The 25,416-nt window shown below is 37.0% G+C and overlaps 2 protein-coding genes across 5 annotated transcripts in view; one reads left to right on the top strand and one right to left on the bottom strand.

Annotated features, from left to right (window-relative positions):
- rtn1a (reticulon 1a) overlaps positions 1-5,781 on the top strand; it is a 34,681-nt gene extending 28,900 nt beyond the window's left edge. For all 4 annotated transcript variants that reach the window (XM_067386484.1, XM_067386486.1, XM_067386488.1 and 1 more), the window contains 6 exons: positions 752-959; positions 1,049-1,187; positions 2,263-2,332; positions 3,162-3,208; positions 4,739-4,797; positions 4,905-5,781. In XM_067386484.1, the coding sequence (XP_067242585.1) occupies positions 752-959; positions 1,049-1,187; positions 2,263-2,332; positions 3,162-3,208; positions 4,739-4,797; positions 4,905-4,944 (563 nt within the window). In that variant the 3' untranslated portion in view covers positions 4,945-5,781. The remainder of the gene's footprint in view (positions 1-751; positions 960-1,048; positions 1,188-2,262; positions 2,333-3,161; positions 3,209-4,738; positions 4,798-4,904) is intronic.
- A 1,912-nt stretch (positions 5,782-7,693) lies between these two features.
- On the bottom strand, positions 7,694-24,306 carry tdrd9 (tudor domain containing 9). The gene is made up of 35 exons (XM_067385339.1): positions 24,188-24,306; positions 22,817-22,908; positions 22,549-22,622; positions 22,190-22,411; positions 19,033-19,155; positions 18,788-18,868; positions 18,529-18,699; positions 18,343-18,446; positions 17,168-17,287; positions 17,008-17,092; positions 16,858-16,915; positions 16,660-16,764; positions 16,448-16,545; positions 16,185-16,316; positions 15,827-15,986; positions 15,632-15,695; positions 15,463-15,526; positions 14,949-14,993; positions 14,561-14,614; positions 14,366-14,482; positions 13,909-14,016; positions 13,114-13,214; positions 12,693-12,866; positions 12,509-12,620; positions 12,156-12,371; positions 11,728-11,817; positions 10,823-11,080; positions 10,484-10,651; positions 9,947-10,017; positions 9,743-9,852; positions 8,855-8,951; positions 8,375-8,513; positions 8,081-8,199; positions 7,918-7,990; positions 7,694-7,830 (listed from the first exon to the last, which is right to left on the bottom strand). The coding sequence occupies exons 1-35, from the start codon at positions 24,304-24,306 to the stop codon at positions 7,732-7,734; spliced, it is 4,023 nt and encodes a 1,340-aa protein (XP_067241440.1). The 3' UTR covers positions 7,694-7,731.
- Between the last annotated feature and the right edge of the window lie 1,110 nt (positions 24,307-25,416).

The raw sequence follows: 25,416 nt of genomic DNA, 5'->3' as shown, positions 1-25,416 counted from the left end.
TTATACTCACATGATCCGACGCATGCATGCAGTATGCTTGATGGACATCTTGTAAAGATCCATTTGAGGGTTATATTAGCTGTGTGAACTTTGTAAATGCACTGAATTATAGTAGAGAGCTTGGGGGGCAGGGAGCGAACGATTTAAAGGGGCCGCAGCCTGAATCGGTGCATAGTTAATGATGCCCCAAAATAGGCAGTTAAAAAATTTAATAAAAAAAAAAAAAGGGGTATTTTGAGCTGAAACTTCAAAGACACATTCAGGGGACACCTCAGATTTATATTACATCTTGTAAAAACTGGTTCTAGGGCACCTTTAAAGATTAGCCAGCAGTACATAGGCTTAACTGTTTTTTATGCAGGAACCTCGCAGTTCATACCCAGATTTCACACAAATTTGTCTGAATACATGGATAGTAAATGAGACCCAATTTCCTCATTTCATTTAGTAGTGATGAGTTAATGGCCAATACTCCCTAATAAAGATAGTGATAAGCATAACACAAATACTAAACAGCTGCTAATTTGAGAGATGTCTACATAAGCATGTTTTTCAGATCATAATGTCTGTACTAAAATATAACAATTGCAAAGAAACTTACATTCTGTGAATGTGTAGACATGATGCTGACCAATCAGGTGTATGCTGTAATATTTGTGCACAAAAGTACATAAGAACTGACCACTGGATTGAACTCGTTTTAACTGTTCTGATCACTTTTCAACTTGTTTTTCTCCCTCTGTCTCTTCAGTGGTAGATCTGTTACATTGGCGGGATCTGAAGCAGTCTGGACTGGTGTTTGGCAGCGTGTTGCTGCTGCTGTTCTCTTTAACCCAGTTCAGTGTGGTGAGCGTTATAGCGTATCTCGCTCTGGCTGTCCTCTCTGCCACCATCAGCTTCCGAGTCTACAAATCAGTCCTGCAGGCAGTGCAAAAAACCGACGAGGGTCACCCCTTCAAGTTAGTTTAAATCTCAGATTGTTGTCTACATTTGTGTGTATTAAGCAATGAACCTGTTCATCCATTCTCGTGGCTTCTCTCTTTTTCAGGAACTATCTGGAAGTGGAAATCGCTCTCTCTGCAGATCAGATCAGTAAGTATGTGGATAAGACTCAGCTGTACATCAACTCCACCCTGAAGGAGCTCCGCAGGCTGTTTCTGGTTCAGGATCTGGTTGACTCCATTAAGGTGAAAACAGCTATTAATATTTAATTTAGGAATATATCATTCCCAAATTTTCGATGATACTATTGCAATTTCAATTTGTGTTAAAGGCGCACTCACTAATTTTGCTTTACTGGTTGATACAACAGCAGTCTTTATACTGACACCTATTAACATGGATGAAGTATTTACAACAAAGTAATTTTCAAGCTTGTTTTCAACTGGTGATCTCAAACATGAGCGTCGCCCACCCATTTTAGAATGAAACGGCTGTTTTAGGCCACTGAAGTCTTCATCTCATGTAGGTGTACATAATTTTTAAGGTATTAAAGGGATAGTTCACCCAAAAATGAAAATTTGATGTTTATCTGCTTACCCCCAGGGCATCCAAGATGTAGGTGACTTTGTTTCTTCAGTAGAACACAAATGATGATTTTTAACTGCAACCGCTGCCGGCTGTCAGTCAAATAATGGGAGTGAATGGGAACTTCTACTAAAAGAGTAAATAAAACTTGCTTAGACAAATCCAAATTAAACCCTGCAGCTCGTGACGGCACATTGATGTCCTAAGACACGAAACGATCGTTTTTTTACCTCTAAGATCAGACCTCACTAAACGAGTGCTGAACGCAGTTGGACATAGTGGTGTATTAGAGGTAAAAAATGATATAAATAATGTTCGGTTTCTCACACAAACCGATCGTTTCGTGTCTTAGGACATCAATGTGCCGTCACGAGCTGCAGGGTTTAATTTGGATTTGTCTGTGCAAGTTTTATTTACTCTTACAGTAGAAGTTCCCATTCACTCCCATTATTTGACTGACAGACGGCAACGGTTGCAGTTAAAAATCATCATTTGTGTTCTGCTGAAGAAACAAAGTCACCTACATCTTGGATGCCCTGGGGGTAAGCAGATAAACATCAAATTTTCATTTTTGGGTGAACTATTCCTTTAAGTACTAATAATTTTGTTGGACAGTGGTAGAAGTTAGTGAGTGTTTCTTTAAAGGATTTAAAAGATGTCAAGGTAATTTGACAGCAGAAACATTGTTAAAACAGCTGTACCTTTGAGTTGAGTTGACCGTGTGTCTGTGTTTAGTTTGCAGTGTTGATGTGGTTGTTGACGTATGTTGGAGCTCTGTTTAATGGACTGACCCTGTTGATTCTGGGTAAGAATACAACACAAACATACAAAAGTTTAGGATCAGAGTGCTTATGAAAGAAGTCTTTAATGCTCACTGCTGCATGTATTTGATTAAATATACAGTAAAACTGTAATATTGGGAAATATTACAATTTAAAATAACAATTTTCTGTTTTAATATATTTTAAAATGTCATTTATTCCTGTGATGGCAAAGCTGAATTTTCAGCATCATTACTCCAGTCTTTAGTGTCACATGATCCTTCAGAAATCATTCTAATATGATGATTTGCTGCTCACGAAACATTTTTTATTATCATTGATATTGAAAACATTGTTCTGAATAATTTTTTTAGGTTTCTTTGATGAATAGTAAGTTCAAAAGAACAGTATTTATTTAAAATAGATATCTTTTATAACATTACAATTGCCTTTACTGTCAGTTTTTATCAATCGAATGTGTGCTTGCTGGTTAAAAGTATTCATCTCTTTCAAAAAACGAAACAAAAAAACCTTTTTGAACGGTAGTTACTGCTCTACACCAGTGGATGCAGACAGCTGATTAATGTCTTGGAATTTTAAATACATTTTTGAAAACTATCAGCACTGATTTGTGAACACTGTTGATGGTCTAAGAAATGTTTCTAGTGTGTTGTGTGTTTGCTGTCTGATTGCCATCCACATCTTAATTACACAACCAAAATTTCATGTCAGGAAGGTTGGTGATCTCACAAACACTCTGTAGGTCAGGTTGTTATAACCTCAAACATCCGTAATCAAATGACACCATGCAGTATTCTGGGAGAGCAGCTCAGTTGTCCTGACTGTATTTCTCCTTTGTCTTTCTCTCTTTAGCGGTTGTTTCCATGTTTAGTGTGCCAGTGGTTTATGAAAAGTACCAGGTAATGTTCCCCCCCAAAAAGTTTTTTTTTCTTTTTCTTTCTAAGGTCCATATTGTGCCACGCTATCAAAATGCCAGATGTGGATTGCTATACCAGTGAAATTTCTTGATTCTCAATGCCAATTTTGAGCAGTAACTAATATGCCATTGAACATACACCTTTATTTAAAAAAAGTTATATTAAATGAAATTTAAAACTGGTTTATTTTGAAATTATTCTTATAATTCTAAATTAAGTAAACATTGATAAATGATTCAAGTACAGTCATTAAAAAAGAGCAGTGAATGGCATTTCTTTTTGTTTTTACACTTTATTTTAGGTTGCACTTTATTTCACTGTACGTGCACTTACATGTACACGTTAAAGGTGCAGTAAGTGGTATTTGAACTACACTGTTGGACATTGTTGATATTTGAAATCAACCCAAACAAACCCACCCCTCTCTTCATTGCTCTGCCTCCAAAATGCACCCTCCAATTCTAACCACCCTGTTCTGAGTCGGACTCGAACCGCTGCTGGCATGTGAGGCGAATGCACTAACAATGACGCTAAACACCTCATTCTCTAGCGGCCGTCAGTGAGCAGTGGTTTAACAGCAAAACTCTCACTATCTGGCCACTGTTACACACGCAATGCCAGTGGATGTCTGTTTATCACAGCTGACGCGCAACAAAATGCTTCATGAAAAATAAAGCGCAGATGAACGAACGACAAGGAAGCACAAAAAATGAACATACAGTACACGAGAGTAAATACAAAGTGTTCGTTGTTAGTTGCAAACAGCACAGCAGCTCCAGACAAACAAAACCCAGTGTTACTCAATTGATAAGCAGGATCAAAGCAGTTTTCAGGCCTTCCCTCTTAGCTCTCTCCAGCGCTGGAAAGCCTTTCTAATATAACCGGGCCCTAAAGCGCTTGCCCAGGCATGAACCTTCATTCCAGTGACATTCTTTTGAGCTGTTTTATATTGTGTCCCATTTCTCGTTCTGCAGTTTTTATTTATTTTTTTCTTATTTTCAAATCTCCCTCTTGCTCGTTCTCTCTCCTCGACCGCCCCCTAATGCTGATTGGTTAGACGTTTGTTGTTGGACGTGGCCTGACTAACTTCCAAACAGTCTATTTGAAATATAACTCTTTAAGGTTAGGTTTAGGGGTAGGTTCATGGTTATTACCTAGTTATTACCCAAGTTATTAATAAGTGCATAGTATGTACATGGGGAACAGGACTGTAAAATAAAGTGCTACCTTATTTTAAAGTGTACTTGTTACAGTGTAATTATACATATAAGTACTGAGCAATATTAATTAACTACACATACTATTGGATTAGGGTTTGGTTTAGGGTTAGTTGCATGTAATTATGCATAATTTATAGTTATTACTACAGTAACTACATATAACAAGGACACTAAAATAAAGTGTTACCTTTTTTTGTTTTAGTATTGACTTTTAATATAGCACCAAAATACAAATGCATTTGACTTCCATATTGCGTATGGTGAATCCTCATAATCTTTTTCTCCCTTTCAGACACAAATTGATCAGTACTTGGGGCTGGTGCGCACCCAGGTTAACTCGATAATGGGAAAGTAAGTTCTGTATTACTATTAATGAACATTAAACCATGTTAGGACTAAATAAATTGGATTATTTATTTACATAATATTACCGGTCTAATTTTCTGTTTATTTTCCAGGATTAGAGAAAAGGTTCCTGGGGCCAAAAAGAAGGAATAAACTCTTTGCTTCTGTATGAGTAAACACTATAGCCAGTAAAAACTACAACTTTTGCCAGCACTGAAGGACCCCAACTACACAGGAGGCCAATATATCACCTCAAAAAATAATGATAAAAAAAAGCATCAACAAAAAATAAAAGATCGTCATGTTAGTATAGCGGCACCAGTAAACCCCCTCCTGTTGCCAGTCACAGGTGAAGCCCTGCATAAATAACTAACACTGATTCACATTAATGACACCTTGTGGGCGATCGTAGAGCTATAGGTATACCAGAGGGACACACACGCAGTGCTTCTCTCTTTCATTGCTTCTGATTTAAGTGCATGAAGTCCAGTCTTGAGTAAATATTTGCTATCTCTGCAGTGCTCTTCCTCTCTGCTTTATTTTGCAGTGCATATTTCCTGCTGTAAAACGTGACACGAAAATGAAAATCATGCCTGTCATATAATCTCCTGCTGCCATGTCGATTAATCGCTTAATTCACCGTCACTGCTAGAGTGGCTCTGTGTACAGACATACTTATTAATATCAAGTTGAATTGTGGATTGTTTTTTTTTTTTTTTTCTGTGTATTCGAGCACAATGATAATTTGAAGATGTTATTACTAAATGTGTAACTGTAATTTTTGCAGAACTGTAGGGATACGTGTAGGTGTTTAAAGACAAGCTTTGTGGTCCGTATCTAGGGAAAATGATGGTCAGACTGCAGAGCTCCAGCTGTACTAAACTCTGTCCAACTTTGTACGATGTTCAGTGTTCGGTTATTTTAAGGTCTTTAACTATTTGCACTCTGTATTTAATTGACGAATGAGAAAAAAATAAATGTTCCTTAATGTAAGAGGGTTGGTGTCTTGTCATTCATTGGAAAATTATTGAGCAAGTTAGTCATGATGGGACAGAAAAGTGGTACAGTATATGCTTGGTGTATTACATAAATTCTTTTAATGCACGCCCAATTTTTTCTTTCAAAAGTGAGTTAATGATAGTGTTCCAATAAACATTGTTGAAACTTTTCTCCTAGTATTGTGTATATATTTTTTTCATTATAGATTTGGACAGGCAGCCAGTCTGTACACCAGAACTTCTAGTTTCCATATTTCAACAGTTAATTTTTATCTAGTGAATAAAGTGTCCAAATTCAAACCTAAATGTAAAATGAAGACATTATCAAACAGATAAGTAGCAACAGATCTTTTCTTGAAACAGATGATCGAAAAGACAAAATGTAGGGCAGAACTTGGTTCTAGTAATTGGTTATTGATTGGATGGAGGCAGATCTGAATGCAAGCTTGCAGTCGATTGTAAGAAATGGACAGGGTTTAAGCAGACTAGAGAAGTCCAGCATGTCACTAGACAGTATGTCATTTCATCATAAGATTGAGTTGACATTTTGACTATTAATTTTTTTAATGAAGTGGATGAATCATTAACAATAAGATCAATGAGAGATAGGGTGAGCAGTGTTTGGGGTAAACATTACAAGTAACTTGAGTTACGTAGATTACTCAATTTTAAGTAACTAGTAAAGTAATGCATTATTTTTTACATTACAACAAAATATCAAATTTACTTTTTGACACTTATTGATGGACAGCTCTCCTGTCCCCATGATAAGAGAAATAAAGTGCAGAGGTGTTGTGTGCGCTGTGTGAACATGAAGGTTATCGTAGTTCTAGACTAAATGTGAACTTGCATTTACTCATCTCACTGGCACAAACACATTCAGTATTCCTCAACATGAATAAAAACAGTGACTTTTTTTGCATAAACCTGTAATAAATGTATTAAATTACACAAATATATTTTATGTATTTAATCTCACTATTGTATCGTTATTTTCTATTCTTCTTTAATCCAGAATGGCAGCACAGCTGAATCGTTTGAGCTGCGCCCTCTACTGTACAGTCGTAAATATGCATTTCCTTCAGCCTGAGGCCTATTCATTTCCCTTTTAGTGTGAAAGGGCCCTAACATTTGCCAAAAAGAGAACTACTTTGTTATTAAAAAAACAAGCAAGCCCAGCTGACAAAAACGTGATGGAAAAGTAATGTAACAAATTACTTTTAATAAAATGTAACTAATGCAATTAGTAACTTTTTTAGGGAGTAAAGCAATATTGTAATGCATTACTTTTTAAAGTAACTTTACCAACACTGAGGGTGAATATACATTTCATGATGCCAACTTAAATGAGATTCAAGAGCTAAAATTGGAGACAATTATCAGCATATAAATATAAACTTTAACAAATGGAACCTTATTTTAAAGTGTTACCTTTGCATTTCTTTGGTCTATTCCTCAAAAAGCTATTGTTCATCTTCAGAACACTTGGAATATAAAGCACAAAGCATTCAGAAAACTAATAGGTGAACTACTGATGTTAGAGACAGTAAAGCATTTTCTAGGGAAAAAAAACTACTTTCAAAAAGAAAAGTCCAGGAATTTTAACAAATTATTTACTGTACACATCAAACTACAGCAAGAACTCAACTTAATTAAAACAGACATGTTTGTAACTTTTTAAAACAATATCAAAATTAGAAATGAATTTCTCAAAAAAGTGCAGTTGAATACTATTTCTTCCAATACAGATTGAAGAACCCTGCATTGTGCAACTCAAATTATTTTTCTCAAGTAACAAAAATGACTAACAAAACTAAAACACTGCACATTTAATAGGCATAACATTCAAGCATTTCCATCATCATCATCTTTCTTCTGATAATACTGAAAACCCAACAAAACATCCTCTGTGATTCTGGGAGACAATTCTGTATGATGCTCCTCACATGTTCAGTAAGGTGATGGGATGCAGCTGAAACAGTACACCTTTGGATTTCCCATCATCTTTCTCCTGTAGCTCCATCTGCTGGGAGCGATCCACCTGATGACACACAGGGTGAAGAACCCAATTAACAATTCTTCTGAGGGGCTTTCAGAACTGAAGGCTTTAGGAATTAAGTATTCTTACCAGGTTCCATTTCTTGAATTTGTCGTAGTACACAGGTGTGCATTCTGGTCTGGGAGGGTTTTTAATGAACAGTCTAAAGATAACGAGTCACATGTTTCTATGTTAGTATTTACATGTCATGGACACTCAAAATGTCTCTGAAGGAGGATGGATGATTGAGTACCTAACAAGTCGATCACGGGCCTCCTCCTGAAGGCTGCTGATCTTCTCAGGGCTCAGGTTCAGTAAGCCGTTTGGTCCGTCACACACCAGCTTGTTCATTGTGCCTCTCAACGCATTTATCTACACATACACCTCATTCGTCACTGCATGCATAGTCTCGCTAAACCAGACATTTTACTTTGCAACTTATTCTAGCCAAGAACACAACGCTTGTTCAGGATGAGCCAGACACACAAAGCTGACTACTGAATGCATAACCTCACTCTCCATTACACACACAAACACCAAAACATACCTCAGTGATGTCTTCAATGTCAAACTTGACATCAAAGGCAAGCTCAATGTCATGTTCGGGAAGCACTGCTTCTAGGGAAATGGGGTTCCAGCCCAGCCCGCACAAAGCACCAGTAAAACAGGTTCTTTCCTCGTTAGTACTGCAAAGGAAGTGTGCGTGCCATTTAACGCTGTCATATTTAAATGTTCATATAATACATAAAATGCATATTCAGGAAGGTAAACAAGTGTGGATTGAAACCTGCTGCCTACAAATGCAAGGTGAATTTTCATAAGCATGAAGCACTGAAGGGGTTCATAAGCATGGATAGTTTTAACATCTGGTTGTGAAAATGTACACTCGGTTTGAATAGGGCTCGAGTATTGTGATTGGTGGGGCTGAATAAACAATACCCTCAAGCACCAACTGAATTTTTCTTCTTTACAGACTGATTTGAGAATCTTTATATAAGTGAGTGAACGTTTCCATGGTGCCTGGTACCGCAGTTCCATGACAGGGGTGAAGAGCATCGTAACAAGGGAGGGAAGGCCGTGGATATGAGGCATCAGAGATGTTTCCTTCAGCAAGATATGAGAACCTGTATATGAATAACATAAACAAAAAAAAAAAACAAATTTATCTGAGAAAGTATGGCAACCATACTACCACTAACTTTACCAGTTGTGGTAACTTAGCCACCAAAGGCATAAAAATAAATAAATAAAATTAAAATAATTTTTAAAAAAAGTACAGGAAGTTTAATAAATAAACGGAAAACTTTGTATGCATTTTTTAAGTTCATTATTTATTATGGTCTTGCAGCAGTAGGTTGTAGGTGCAGTGGTAGTACTAATGGTATTTTCTTGCCAACTATTATGGTGTACACTACTGTTCGAAAGTTTGGAGTCAGTAAGTTTTCTTTAACAGTAATATTGTGAATTATTACAACTGAAAAGAACTGGTTTTATTATATTCTACAATGCAATTTATTCCTGTGATAGCAAAGCTAAATTTTCAGCATCATTCCTCCAGTCTTCAGTGTCACATGATCCTTCAGAAATCATTCTAACATGCTGATTTGCTGCTCAAGAATAATCTCTTATCAAAGCTGAAGACAGTTTTGTGGAAACATACCGTGACATTTTTTTTTAGGGTATTTTATTAATAGAAAGTTCCAACAAACAGCATTAATTTGAAATCTTTTATAACAACATTATACATGTCTTTAAGGTCACTTTTGATCAATTTAATATGACCTTGCTAAAAGTATTCAGCAAAAAATTATATTATATTATATATACATTTTCTGACCCCAAACCTTTGAACATTAGCGTACAAATGTTTACCATGACAAACCCAACCAATCATCATGTGTGATCATGTGCACACCTGAGGCACTGAGAGACACGGTTGCAGCCACCAACATCCTCTCATGCCAGTCCTGTGGTTTTTCATTCACCATTACAGAGTTAATACTGTCCCTCTCAATGCCAACAGACCTGCAAACAAAACCAAACCCATAACATTCACCTCCCCCCATCCTACCCAGGGATAAAACTTGTTTTGTTTGTGAGATGGAAAGACAGGTCTTACCTGAAGTTGCTGATCCTGCTCATGCTGTGAACGCTGACCTTATGTGGGCTGCTGGGACCGTGAACTAAAGCCTGTAAAACAGGGAGAACAGATCTTAAGGAGAAAATACACACCTGAATGTTTGTAACCAAGCAGATCTTGCCCCCCATTGACTACCATGGTAGGAAAAAAACACTATGGTAGTCAAACCATAGTCAAACATTCTTCCAAATATCTTCTTTTGTGTTCAGCAGAACAAAGATTTTTATTCAGGTTTGGAACAACTTGAGGGTGAGAAAATGATGACAGAATTTACATTTTTGGGTGAATTAAACCTTTAACACGGCACAATATGAAAAGCCGAAATGTGTTAGAAAACAGTAAATTTTTGTTTTATCAAATAGAACAATATGCACTGGAGAAAATGTGCAAAGAAAAGCTCAATCATATCAGTACTCTCTCTGAAATACACGACCAGTAAATAACTGAGCAGCCCATGATCAGTAAAAAAGTGTGCAAGTTCAAACACAGGTGATCACAGGGCTGCTATGACAGCACCTTGCACTTGGGGGCGCTTCTGCCGGATGAACAAAAGTGCTGAAGGAGCTCGTTGACGAGCTGCTTGTCCTCCTCCATCCTGCTGTTCAAGGAACCACTAGCTGAACTAGGGGTGAATCTGCCACTGGCCATATCCTGATACAGAGAGATCAGAACCTCATGGGACTGCTGCAGAGACAAAAAAATGAGAGGGACATTTAACTGGCTCATTTCAATTCAGGATGTTTAATAGTGTGAAAACACTTTCTTTTATCATTTTAGAGTTATTCTGTTACCAAGCAACAACAGACCATGAATTATATAATGATGGCAACAAAACTATAGGGTTGACATGGTTACCTGACTCTCAAAACTTTCAGGGGCGTGGCAGGCATGTCCCTCCTGCACCAGCAGGTCAGCCACACTGACATCACCCATCTCCAAGGAGATGTGCAGGTCAACACGCATGACGCCGTGCAGAATGGAGTAGAGGGACACGATGGCAGAGCGGCCGCTTGTGAGTGTCTTAAAACGGTTACGTGCCCGACTGCTCCAGCGATCGCCCAGAATCAGCGACTGTGCAGACGGACCCATGCCTGCGATGCAAAACTCCTGGGCCTGCAATGAAACATGCACATACAGCTTGTCTCTCACTGAAATCCATTAATAGTGCAGATGTAATACAGAGTAGATCTGGGAGACACACCATCCATATAATCACAATGACTTGATTTACTTTTTATTTGGGCATTGATTTTGCTAAAGGAGTCTGTTAAGACTGACTACAGACCAGTTCGCATCAAGGATGATAACTATAATTTATAAAGGTTTAATAAATGTTTTAATCCTAGGAGAACAGTGATAGTATATAATGACCCAGCTATTGTCATTCTTGGAGTAAGGCTTAAATTTAATACTGTCTGTAATTTAAACTTCAGTAGCAAAAAATTTGTTAGAGTAGGTAAGTTAGTCTAATTTCTGTTAATCAGTTCAAACTGCGAGTTTCAATGAATCAAAGTATCTATAAATATCTTTATTTATATTATGTATATTTTTATATATTAAATATATTATATTTTGATGTAAAAAAAAAAAATATGTAAAACATGCCTTGAATAAATATTTATTTTTAAATAGATTTGTATTGTATTCTACAACTAGACTTGTATTGTACCATATTGAATCTACTTGACTCAATACTTGACTTCGCAATATTGTCTTAATAAAGAGAACTCAAACATAAAATCAGGAACAAAAGTACATACTTGAAAGGGGGGAGTCATGAGGTCAGATGGGAGCTCTCTCAGACTGCTGCATGGGACCATAGAGGTGTTACCGTAATCCACAAAAAACACCTATGCACACATACATGTATATTTAGTCAAGTCACCTTTATTTATATAGCGCTTTATACATTAGAGATTGCTTTAAAGCAGCTTCACAGTAATAAACAGGAAAAAAAACAATAATCAAATATTAGGCAAATTCTGCTGTAAAGCAGCTCTAAAAAAAAACATGAGTGTCATTTTTCAGCTCAAGTCAATTCAGTGATCATGGTTCAATTCAATAATTCAGTTCAATGTGTAAAGTTCATCAATTATGAAATGAGTTTAATTCAGCTATGCATGTAGAGCAATAATTACGAATATGACTGTTTTGTTCTGCACAGGAGCATTGTGAGTGTGTGTTGTACCTCTACGTTGCTGTCCAGGATGTGCAGTATTTTGGCTCTGTAGTATTTGGCCAGTTGCTGTCCATCTTTGAACGGTGCCACACACAGCAGGTTTGGATAGAGAGAGACAGACACAGGTCTCAGATCTCTCATGTTTAGCTCTTCTGTTAACCGACACTGTTTCTCTACACTGCTTTCATCCGTCTGAAAGCCCCAAAAATGGCCCACATCGATCACCTACAAATAATAATGCAGATTAACAACCTGCACACTGCTCAAAAAGATGAACTAAGAATGGGTCATAATTAGGCCATATTTTTGTAAGCGCCGTCAAAAGCTTTCCAAATCAAAAAGGCTGATGTGTTAGTCCTCACCTCTGTGATGTTAATGATAAAATCCCTGCTGGATGGAAGTTTGTCTGGATTTACAGTGCTGCTCAGAACTCCAACAGGACACACAGCATGGCTTTGAACATCCACGTTAACCCTGAAAGACAGATTTCTGTTTGAAAACTGAATGCCTCTGTCAAGGTCTGTGTGTGTGTGGACTTTCGGCTACCTTGCGTAGCGTAGGTGTGCGATGGGCTTTCCTTTAGCCTGGACCTCCACCTCGTCTGTGTGGTGCACCAGCAGGTGAAGACCGGGAGTCTGGCGAGCTCGCAACAATGCTAACGAGACCTCGGGTAACACGCCTGACTCCCTCACACACGAGCGATAAAACTCCACATACGCTCTGCATAAATAATTGAAAGGATAATTGCAACTTTTTTTCTCACAATTCCGAGTTTTTATCTTACAATGTTGAGTTTACATCTCTCAATGCTGACTGACTTTTTCTCAGATTTGCAAGTAAACATCTTGTAATTCAGACTTTCTTGAAAAATAATTGCTTTTATAACAATTCTGACATTATCACAATTTCGAGTTTTCATCTCGCAACTGACTTTTTCCTTTGGAATTCTGAGTTTACTTTAAGTTACCTGGATCCATCGAAAGAGATTGATTTGACCTGTCCACACTGACGGAACAGCGACTGTAGCTGCTTATAGCACAAGAATGCAAAAGGAGGCAAATTCCTAATCTAAAAGAGTAAAAAGGCATTAGTCCAGAGTCATACTCTACACAAGTACATGGTCCATTCATTTGCAAGTGTAAGGTCCAATAGCACAGTTCCAGTTCTAAAGGGGGCACATTTAAATGTTAATACCTTAAAGCAGGGATGGACAACTCCGGTCCTGGAGGGCGAGTGTACTGCAGAGTTTATCTCCATCCCTGATAAAAACTCACTTGCCTATAACTTTCTACTAATCCTAAAGACCTTGATTAGCTGGTTCAGGTGTGTTTGATTAGGGTTGGAGCTAAACTCTGCTGGACACTGGCCCTCCAGGACCGGAGTTCTCCATCCCTGCCTTAAAGTAAAGTTTTCTGTGCCAATAATCCAGATGTGTTATTCAGTTAGCTAGCTATAAACATGTCTATATCAAAGCAAATCTATATAATCAAACTTGCTAAGCAAGATTTATTTCAAACTGTTGCTCTGGAATGACAGTAGTTAACCTTAAAGAGCAAACTAACCATAGAAGTTACACTACTTTTACTGGAATTATTTTATTGGATTGTTAAGTGGAGACCGGAAATTAGAGATGAGTGATGAGGAATGGTTTTGGGACCTGACCCAGGTCATACTCAATAAGAGCCAATCGCTCTTATTTGTCCTGAGCATGTGCACCACAGCTCTGACTAAATCGGACTTTTATAAGGGGAGACACTTGTACCAGAATGGTTGTTTTTGGATCATTTCCAGAAAGTTCCTTAGATGCCAGCTGCTCATCAATCTCTCCCTGAGAGAAATAGTTTGGGAAGAATGCACCCGCAATGACCACCTAATCCAGAAAGACAAAGAAAGGATAAACAGATCACATTCAGTAGGTGCACACACAAAAACACTCTCAAACATACACTACTGTTCAAAAATTACAATTTTAAATTAATGAATAATTATTTAAACATACATTTTTTGAGGATTTGTTGAAGAATAGAAGGTTCAAAACAGCATTTTTGTTTGAAAATGAACCTTTTTTGTAACAACATAAAAGTCTTTAATGTTAATCCATTTTAATGCTTCCCTGCTGAATAAAAGTACATTTCTTTCAAAAAAATAAATTAAAATAAATAATTCTTACCGACCCCAAGCTTTTAAACAGTAGTGTTTTGCTGTATGTGTCTCTATACCTGCAGGATGAACCTCTGTTTGTGCAGGTTGGTGTAGTCTGTGGGGTTTGAGGAGCTGCTGATGTGCATGTTAAATCTGGAAACTCTCTTCTTCAGATCCTCAAAGAGTTCTGCCACCTGTAACACATATACAATGGTGTTAGTGCAAAATCTGTACAAAATAAGCATGTGTTTGTGTGTGCACAGTGTGTTTACTTCTCTGATTCGTTTGATCTGAATGCAGTTCTCTTTGCCCCATTCCAGTTCGTCCTGGGAAAAAAATGGGGGAAAAAGTGTTGGAGTGTGCACACAGGACACATTCTTGTCTTTCTTTGTATGGTTTTTAATTGTTAGTCTAAGCACAGCCTGTATTGTGGCTCTGTTTTTCAGCATATCACAGCATGAGTGCCTTTAAGATTGTGTGTAAGGGTATTATAAACACGTCTTGAATAGGGCTCCATCTAGCTGTTTTTGAAGGCAAAAACTTTGTATATTTTGAAAATATGCCCTAACCGTTCCTTTCCCATCTTCAAATATATAATCAATATATCTCTATATCTATTTATCTATCTATTTATTTATATATGTATAAATATGTTCTTACCTTTGGGTGTCTGAGTTCTCCTTTAGCTCTAGAAGTGTACCAGGCCTACAAAAAAAAAAAAAAAAAAAAAAAAAAAGATCAATTAGGTCAGTAAAAACAAACAAAAAACAAACTGATATTGTCCCATAATGATGTCACAGATAAACAGTGCTGTAACTAAGATTTTACAATTACAGACATTTTATTCATTTTATAAGATTGACATCTATAGACCTTAGGGTAGCAGCATATTTAACTTTTGACAGGAATGAAAAAAGAGGCTGTGAGGGATAAAATACATTCAGTCGATTTACAAAACCCTGATTGTTCAGCTGATGAAATGTCTTTCTGAGAAAAAAAAAAAAAAAAGTGTTCAGTCAACAAAAAAAAAAGTTATAAAACTACATAATCTAGGACCTTTAAACACAGCTTGCCATTGTAAAAAATGTATGTCTATCCCTCACAGCCTCAAATTCAATATGGCATCTAAGGTCTAAACAAGTCTTCTGATCATGTCAGAGCTGGCATTTCATACCTTGAAGGCATTGACGAATGCAATGAAGTCACTTGGAACATTTTGTGCAAAGCTCAACTTACTCCTGTGAGGTCAAACAGAGAGAACAGGTACAGAAGAATCTCAGGATCAAGTGGAAGCCCGATTCAGAAAACCTATGATGTGTATATGGGATCAAAGGTCAACCTACCTGTACCCAGCCAGCTGCTGCATTGATGGCAAGGCAAAGAAACTCTTCAGAGAAAGAGACGCAGCTGAAAGAAAGTTTATATCTTTTCATCATTTTTTAAAATTATTTCAAGGCAACATGATATGACCTCATTTTATAGATTATTCAGATGATATACAAATATTTTCACACACACTAATACTCAAAGCATTATACCAATGATAAGACACTCCTCCAGGCAGCCAAACACATGTCCAAGAACGATTAGCTTCCCCAAGCGCAGGTCCACAGGCAGGTGCGCCAACACCCGTCCCAGAAATGTCAACTCGCCATCAAACTGCCTCTGACTGTTGCTCTGCACAGAAAGAGCTCCGATCTACAAACACAGGGTCACAAACCAGGGTTAATAATTGTAGTTAATTAAGCCAAAATTAAAATCGAAATTGAAAATATAAAATTAAAAGTCAATTCAAAATATTGAATTGGCAGGGTAGGAGATTTGTACCAGAAACATTTTTTGTTATGCTAGTTGAAAGTCTCTTCACATCCTGACAGCAATCACTAACTTATTGACCTGTTTGAGTTGCAGGACGGTCCTTTCGATGTCATTGAGGTTGGGTGGTGTGAGGGCTGTGGAGAGAACAGAGCGGGGATCACCCATATCCAGCAACTTCACCTTCAACAAGGTACTGGCCAACGGTGACCGCTGCAAGTCAAAATACACACGCACATCTCTACTTTAAACAACTAGAAAATACTTTAGAATTAAAAAATGCATTATTTCTGAAGATCCTCCTAATTTTGCTGGCATTGGCAGACATGCGATCACTCTCTTACCAGCATTTCTGGAATTGTGAAATCTGGAATCTCGTGCTCCCAGAAATGTCTGGACACTAGCCGGTAACAGAAGCCTTTAGATACCCGTCCGGCACGACCTTGGAAAGATGCACAGGAAGAGACACATATAGGCCGCATTTAATAAAACCCATGAACAAAGTGCTCCTTTATAGTTATCTGTGCCACTGAACATCAGCCCACATGGGCAGTACCTCGACGCTGATTGCAACTGGTCTTGGATGCCCAGGTGATACAGAGACAGCTGTAATTGGTTTCTTTATCGCAAACCAACTGACGCACAAGGCAGAAGTCAATCACTGCATAACACACAAAATAACGCATAATTTATACTTCTCACTGTGGGATGATCTCAATAACTCAAGAGGCCTGGTGTAAAAATAAACATCCACCGTATTTAACGTCGGGCACTGTGACAGAACTCTCTGCGATGTTTGTGGAGAGAATAATCTGTAAATACAAACAGCAGGAATTTGCGTCATGTAATATCACCACATTTATTCAAACCCTACACAAGGAAGTGACTTCAGGGTAAATTTTACCTTCCTGTATCCAGGTACAGGAACCAGGAACACTCCATTTTGCTCCTCTAAAGTGACAGTAGAGTGTAGAGGATATACCTGCAACCTGTAGGCAAACAAACACACGTTAACATTTATAAACAAACATGCTTGTATAAACACAAACTACACACAGACGTACCTCTTGCGCACAAGTTTTGAAAGGGCCTCCTTCATATATTGGATTTCGGCGAGCCCAGGCAGGAAGACAAGCACACTGCCTCTCTCCGGATGAGTACCACTTCCAGTCTGCTTTGAGCACCTGGATGCATTAAATTGAGCAAACATGCATTAAATTGATCAGAAATTACCATATAGACATTTATAATGTTACACAAAAAATCTATTTCAAATAAATGCAATTATTACAACAAACCACAATATTACAAATAACATTACTGTTTTCAACGCATATTTAATCAAATAAATGAAATCCCATTTACATGGGTTGTACACAGTAGAATATGCTTGAGACACTACATCACAACTAAAAAGAGGGTTGAGTATACTTTTAAGTTCAGGAACAAGTCAATTCACCAACATTTTTTATTGTTTTGCTCAATTTGCACACTGAACATGGGTTGGAGCTCTTCATTTTAAACTCTCAAAGTGCACCAGATTGATGAATTTTACGGAAGATTAGGGCCAAGCATTAATAAAAAAATAAAACCATCTTGAGATTAAAGTTGTTAAATTTCGAGAAAAAAGTCGAAATAAAATGTTGAGAATAAAATTTGTTCTCAATTTAACAACTTTTTTCTCGTAATTTAATTACTTTATTCTCATAATTTAATGAGTTTATTCTCAATTTTCTCTACTTTTTTTCTCGAAATTTAACAACATTTTTCTCATAATTTAACGACTTTTCTCATAATTTAACGACTTTTCTCATAATTTAACGACTTTTCTCATAATTTAACGAGTTTATTCTCAACATTTTATCTCGACTTTTTTCTCGAAATTTAACAACTTTAATCTTGAGATGGTTTTATTTTTTTCTCATAATTTAATGACTTTATTCTCAACATTTTATCGACTTTTTTCCTCATAATTTAATGAATTTGTTCTCGTAATTTAATGACTTTATTCTCAACATTTTATCTCGACTTTTTTCTCGAAGTTTAACAACTTTAATCTCGAGACGGTTTTATTTTTTTATTATTGCTTGGCTCTAATCCTCTTCCGTAGAATTTAACTAAAATGTACAAAATTTTCTTATGGAAGGACATGCCCTGAGGTCCACCCACCACAATCTCACAAAATCTTGTGAGAAACACTGGTGTGTGTGTGTGTGTGTGTCTCACTGTGATCTCTGACCTTTGATCTTTAGCCTCCATTTCATCAAAGCTCTGGATGAGAGAGACGGCGACATTATACATCTCCTCTGTGATACAAGGGTCATATGGGAGAGATAAGTCCACCTGTGACATAACACAAACACATTTATATAAAGCATTTGAGTAGAAAAGGTCAAAATATAGCATTTTTTGTTGCTTCCCATACATTGATTCCAAGAGGCAGGATGGCTTTGAGATCATCCAGGTAGAACTCTTCAATGGTGTATGGGGCTCCTTCTACCTCAAACACGTATGCTGGATTCATCTGATTGCGGATCGGAGTTCCGAAATACTCTGCAAACTCTGCACAGTTTATGGTGGCGGACATCAAAATGACCTGCAGCAGGAGAGGTGGGATACATGAAGAAGGGGTAAAAATGATTAAAATGTGCTTGTGTCAATGCAAGCATGTGTGTTGCACAAACCTTGACATATCTGGAATTGGACCGTAGAAGTTTTCTGACAACCAGCAACAAGAAATCAAGTTCCTCTGTTCTCTCGTGGACCTGAATCGGGTTATAATCACACACAAATTAAGTCTGCATGTCATTGTTTTCATTTACTTAAGTTTCATATTAATATTTAACCTTTTCATAACCATGGTGGGCATAAGAGACTTTCATTTAAACTTTTGAATGGCTGTATCGATAAACTGCAGATTATTGTGTACCTCATCTATGAAGATGTGTGAGTACTCTGTGAGTGTTTTGGATCCCACTAATTTCTGCAGTAAGACTCCTGTGGTCACATAAATCAGCTTGGTGTGTTCTGTGGCCATCTTCTCTAAACCCACCTAGATATAAAGAGAGAAAAAGACATCTATTTAAATGTAAATATATTTGGTGAGTCTAACAACATATGCTTATAATTTTAATTAGCATATTTTTACTACAATCTTAGCAAAAGGGAATTCAATTTCCATTCCTTACAGCATTTCCCAATACTGTTTCTGGAGGCACCCCAACAGTATACATTTTGGATGTCTCTCTTATCTGACTCATTCATTTCAGGTCTTGGAGTCTCTACTAATGAGTTGATTTAGGAGTGTTTGATTAAGAAGAGTTTAAAAATGTGTAGTTGGGAGCCTCCAATAACAGGGTTGGGAAACTGCCTTACTAGGGGTGTGACGAGATCTCGCGAGACTAAACTGTGACGAGATTTCTCGTCGAGGCGAAAAGTAGTATCGTGATGTTGCCATGACAGACAGAGCGTTAGGATGATTAGGAAAGAATATGCCACCGCTACGTTTACATTACGCATCCACTGTCGTTTTGCTTTATGTTTAAATAAAAAAAAAATTAATTCAGCTGGATAACGGTGGCCGCCGCTCCATGTTTACAGAGTTACGCGCGATCGCTGAAAATGAAAGTAAACATAAGCGCGCATTCAAACGCGATTTCAATACCCGCATTTTGAAAGCGGCTCCCTCATGAATGCAAGTATCTCTCAATATGAAAGCTATCTTAGGCTGGGCAGTGTAGTTGTAACCATCTCTTAGCTCTGTATCAAAGACAAAATTGGTCTTATTTGCACTTTGAATATTGAGAGTGTGATTATGGTTGTACTTATTGTAAAATGCTACCTTAAAAATGAATAACAGTTTTCTCTTAATCTTATTAAGCACAAACAATAAGGTTTCATTTGTTAACATTAGTTAATGCACTGTGAACTATCATGAACTAGCAATGAATGACTATTTTTATTAACTAACATAAAGATTAATAAATACTGTAGCACATATATTGCTCATTGTTAGTTGATGTTGGTTAATACATTAATGTTAATAAATGAGACCTTATTGTAAAGTGTTACCATTTTTATTTATACTGTTTTTATTATATGATCAGTTTGTGGAAAGGAGTTCAGTTAGGAGGTCAAAAGTTGTAGAAGCTCATAAACCGTGTACAGTAAGGCCTAAAAAGACTGAAATCATACAGAAGAGAAGTCAGTCAGTTGAGTTAAGCTAAACCTTTTACAGTGCTTGAGTATTGTTGTCTTTTACTGCATATGATAATTCATACTCAGAAAGTAAAACTGAAATGACATTCATTACGAGATGATTAGTTAAAACATTTCAAATACACCTGCACAATATTTTTTCTAACCATGTATTTCACCATTGGGGATTTCTTAAAAATAGTGTGTAAAAATCTTGTCTCGTTCTCATCTCGTGAACTCAATCTCGAGTCTCGTCTCGTCTTGTGAGATACCTGTCTCGTCACACCCCTATGCCTTACAGTATTCTTTTCATACTTTTGAGGAAAAGCGTTTCTACTAACGATTCTTTCAATTCTTGAAAGAATCTTTCTTTTGAAGCACTTCAATCAAAATGAATCAAACCTTAGTTTCTGGTTGATGAAGCAACCCGGAAGGTTGATTCAAGGGGCGTTTGACATGACACCTTTTCAAATAAAATTGAAAAACTTAATGTGCTTTGGGTGTCTAAAAACGCAAAAAAAAAAAAAAAAAAACGTAATTCAAAGTACAAGTTTTATAAAACAATACCATTATTGTCAGTGTAAAACACGATTTTGTGAAAACTGTAACGTCATGCCCATGTGTATTATTTGTTCAGTCTATAGGCACTTCAAATCGACCTCGCAACTACTGGCCTGGCATGCAAAATACAGCGTTTTTAATCATTTTCATGGATCTTCGTGAATGGGGATCATTTTGACAACGTTGTAATCTGCGCAAAAAATGCAAAGGAAAAACTTTTCCATTTTTTTAGTACACTGTTGTAAACATACAACGACATACTAAAGTTCACTTCTATTCTGTGAACAAGCTTGACCAGTTACCAGCTTAAAACAACAATTTGTTTAAAGGTGCCATCGAACATTTTTTTTACAAGATGTAATGTAAGTCTAAGGTGTCCCCTGAATGTGTCTGAAGTTGCAGCTCAAAATACCCCATAGATTTTTTTTTATTAATTTTTTTAACTGCCTATTTTGAGGCATAATTAGAAATGCACAGATTCAGGCTGCGACCCCTTTAATTGCTCGCACTCTCCGCCCCCTCCCGAGCTCTCAAATCTATCATTGCATAAACAAAGTTCACACAGCTAATATAACCCTCAAAATGGATCTTTACAAAGTGTCTGTCATGCAGCATGTCTAATCGCGTAAGTATGGTATTTATTTGGATGTTTACATTTGATTCTGAATGAATTTGAGGCTGTGCTCCGTGGCTAACGGCTAATGCTACACTGTTGGAGAGATTTATAAAGAATGAAGTTGTGTTTATGAATTATACAGACTGCAAGTGTTTAAAAATGAAAATAGCGACGACTCTCTTGTCTCCGTGAATACAGTAATAAACGATGGTAACTTTAACCACATTTAACAGTAAATTAGCAACATGCTAACGAAACATTTAGAAAGACAGTTTACAAATATCACTAAAATATCATGATATCATGGATCATGTCAGTTATTATTGCTCCATCTGCCATTTTTCGCTATTGTTCTTGCTTGCTTACCTAGTCTGTTGATTCAGCTGTGCACAGATCCAGATGTTAATACTGGCTGCCCTTATGTAATGCCTCGATCATGGGCTGGCATATGCAAATATTGGGGGCGTACATATTAATGATCCCGACTGTTACGTAACAGTCAGTGTTATGTTGAGATTCACCTGTTCTTCGGAGGTCTTTTAAACAAATGAGATTTATATAAGGAGGAAGCAATGGAGTTTGAGACTCACTGTAAGTCATTTCCATGTACTGAACTCTTGTTATTCAACTATGCCGAGGTAAATTAAATTTTCAATTCAATGGCACCTTTAAGAATCGAACATCACTAGTTTCTACTGCATGCATCTCACACCTGATACCCCACCAAGCTGCCCAGGGTGCATTTGCGTTCACGTGCCACCCAGCGGGCAATGCTGGTGGCGCCGATTTTGCGTGGCTGAGTGACAACTAGGTTACAGGGTGTCTTTCTCTCTGTATAGTGATCCAGGATGAACTGTGGCAGCTGTGTGGTTTTTCCGCTGCCTGTCGCTCCACGAATGATGATGACAGAGTTATTCTCAATCAGAGAGACCAACTACACACACAAACACAGACAGGGATTGACATATGCACAGAGGAAAATACACAAATAAATCTTAAAAAAAAAAACAAATCTTCTAATGAATTATAAATAAATATGTCCATATGTGCCTTGTATCTCTATGCATGTACCTCTTGTCTGTTTTTAGTAATGGGCAGAATTGGATACTCATAACTGGCCAGTGAAGGGGGAGTGGTTCCTGGACCTATAGTTCAGAGGTCACATGTCAAAACAGATTGAACTGATAAAAGCTAAACATGGTGATAGGAGAGATGTTATGTTAATAGCATCGTACAGTACTGATTCAAGTTAATCAGTAAAAACAAACAATAGTTCAAGGAACATTCAGTGTAGTGTGTATGTGAGGAGCAGCTTATATGTAGGCTTGTTTGTAATTACTATTCGGAAGCTCTGCCCTCCTGCTCTTCTGGTTTCCTCCATCTGATCCTACCTTCTCTGGAGAGGTCTTATCAGATAACAGCCCTTCAGACCTGCAGCAAATGCACACATTAAGAGAAAAATGCTGTTCTTGGGTCTCCTTCCAATCTATTGCTAAGTTAAAGGTGCTACAGAGGATCTTTTTGTCGACTGAGAAACCAAAGACTGTTACTGAGTTTTTGAAATGAGAGCATCCTTAAGAACAACCCCCCTCCTTCACAGCTCATTTCGAGGGAACACCTCCCAAAACTCATGCACGAGTATTGGAACACGAGTGTTTACCACCGGCATTCGCTGTGTCGTGTTAGTGGATTCATTATGTCGGACTCACCGCAGGTAACTCATAATCTGCAGTTGTTACTCCTGTCTCCTGACAAAAACATTGCATGCGGTGCCTGTGGAGTGTGGAAAGTTACTGGAGCGCGCAGCCGCGCACGTCTCTCACAAGGAACGTCACGACAGTGATTGACAAGCCAGAGGGCCAATCGTTTACACGATGATCGCGTAAATGATTGGCTGATGTTTTTAAGGCCCTACCTCGTGCACAGATGATGTATATTAATATTATTCCTTTCAGTGCACCTAATAAATAGTCTTTTATCAGTTAGTAAAGACAGTTTCAAGTAATATTACAAAAATGTATAAAACAAAACATCCTCTGTAGCACCTTTAAGGGGTTTCTGATCATAGATGCCATGGACCCACAAATATGATAATCCTGGTGCGAGGGCCTCATATATTTCCATGTAAAAAGACCAAATTTACACTGTCAATTTCTATTTTCCTACTCACTATACACTTTTTTTTTTAAATCTGTTTATGTTAACCAATGTTTTATTCATTTTATTTATTTAGTTTAATTTTTTCATAGTTTAAATAATTTATACACCGTTTTTCTTTAAACCTTTCCACGGAGGCCCTAGCACTCCCTTGAAAACCCCTAGCCTTAGTTTACTAACGGTCAACCATTTTAATTCACCTGCGTACACATATAAACTGCTGTGGATATTTTCGAAATGCTAAATGTTGTTTGGTATGGACAAACTTGGCCAAAGTGTCATGCCCTAATATTTATTTAATAATATGAAAATGCATGTTCTAAAATATATGCGTATACAGACTGAAAAATAAACTACGTATCCCAAATGCACGTGTCTCCCATTATGATTTCATTTTAATTAGTGATAACTGCACGTGGTCCAAAATTCCAGTTTCGTCGATGTTTAATGTCCAACATCTTTCTGAAATGATGAACTGCTCTTAAAGTAAGTTTGCATAATAAAACTAAAGAGTTTTCATCAGTACATGCAAAACCACTCATGACTTCATTACCTGACTGCAGCTTCGGGCTCTGCTTCCTTTTTCACTTCATTAGTGATTCTGATATTTGCAAACTGTGCCCCGACTGTAAACCAGTGGGCTATCTGAGCTGATGTGATTGCCTGATGCATCCTGCAAAAGACATTCAAAAATCATGTAAAAATTGCAAAATGTCACACGCCGAGAAGAACTAACACGCGTCCGCTCGCGCTCCCTTCCAGCATCTCTTTCCGCCCAGCCAGCAGGTGGGGCGTGAACCAGGTTAACGTTCACCTTTTTTTTTTTTTTTTTTTTTTTTTTTTTTATAAATAGCCTAAATAACGTTAAATAAATGAAAATAACGAAAATGTATTATGTTGTGTGTGAGTCGTTGTATGCGTATTTAGATTAATTAGAGACGCAAAAGTGGGAAACGTTTCATACGCAGCCAGTGACGATTTTGCCCGCCAAATCCTTCATAGATCACGGCCTGACAGAAAAAAATAATAATAATAATAATAATAATAAATTTTTAATTTTAGAACATAAAATAAACCAATAGAAAAGGTTTGTTTAGTTTTTGACTATTTTTTCTTAATCTTTTAGATAAATAATATTTTCAATTTTCTTATGTGTAAAGCTGATAGAGACAGTCAGAAGATCAAATAAGATTAAATTAAGAAAAGTTGAAATAAAGAGAAAAAAACTAAAACATTAGAAATTAAAAACATTACTTTTGTTTCAGTTAAAATATTGTTAAGATCTATGTTACATTTCAGTTCAAGTATTGGCTGCTTTTAAGTGTGTACTCAGAGTTAGAGTAATTGGCAAGAAAAATCTCCAGCATGTAGAGTAAGGTAAGCAAAGCAAGGTCTTTAGTTCATTGGCTCCACTGTGACAAGATTGTTTTTACCCCTGGGCAATAACAGTGCAAATGTTCAATTGCGCTGTGTGTAGCTAGGACTTTCAGGTGTTCAGTTAGGCTACCATTACAGAAAAGTATAACATCAGATTATGGTCAGATCTGAAGTCAGGTACATATAAAAATGAACATAATACTGAAGTTTAATAGTCTTTTTATTGATTTTTTAACATGGGGCATATTACAACAATTACAACATATTAAATCTTGAATCTGAAAATTATATCTCTTTCACCTTAAAGGCACAATATGTAAGATTTTTGGATTCAAATATTCAAAAACCACTAAAACAGTGTTTTGTGTTGTTGACTTGTGTACTTACATTATCCAGATGTTTCCA

This window comes from Chanodichthys erythropterus, chromosome 5 (assembly GCF_024489055.1).
Source record: "Chanodichthys erythropterus isolate Z2021 chromosome 5, ASM2448905v1, whole genome shotgun sequence".
Lineage (NCBI taxonomy): Eukaryota > Metazoa > Chordata > Actinopteri > Cypriniformes > Xenocyprididae > Chanodichthys > Chanodichthys erythropterus.
This window is presented reverse-complemented; position numbering and strand designations above follow the sequence as displayed.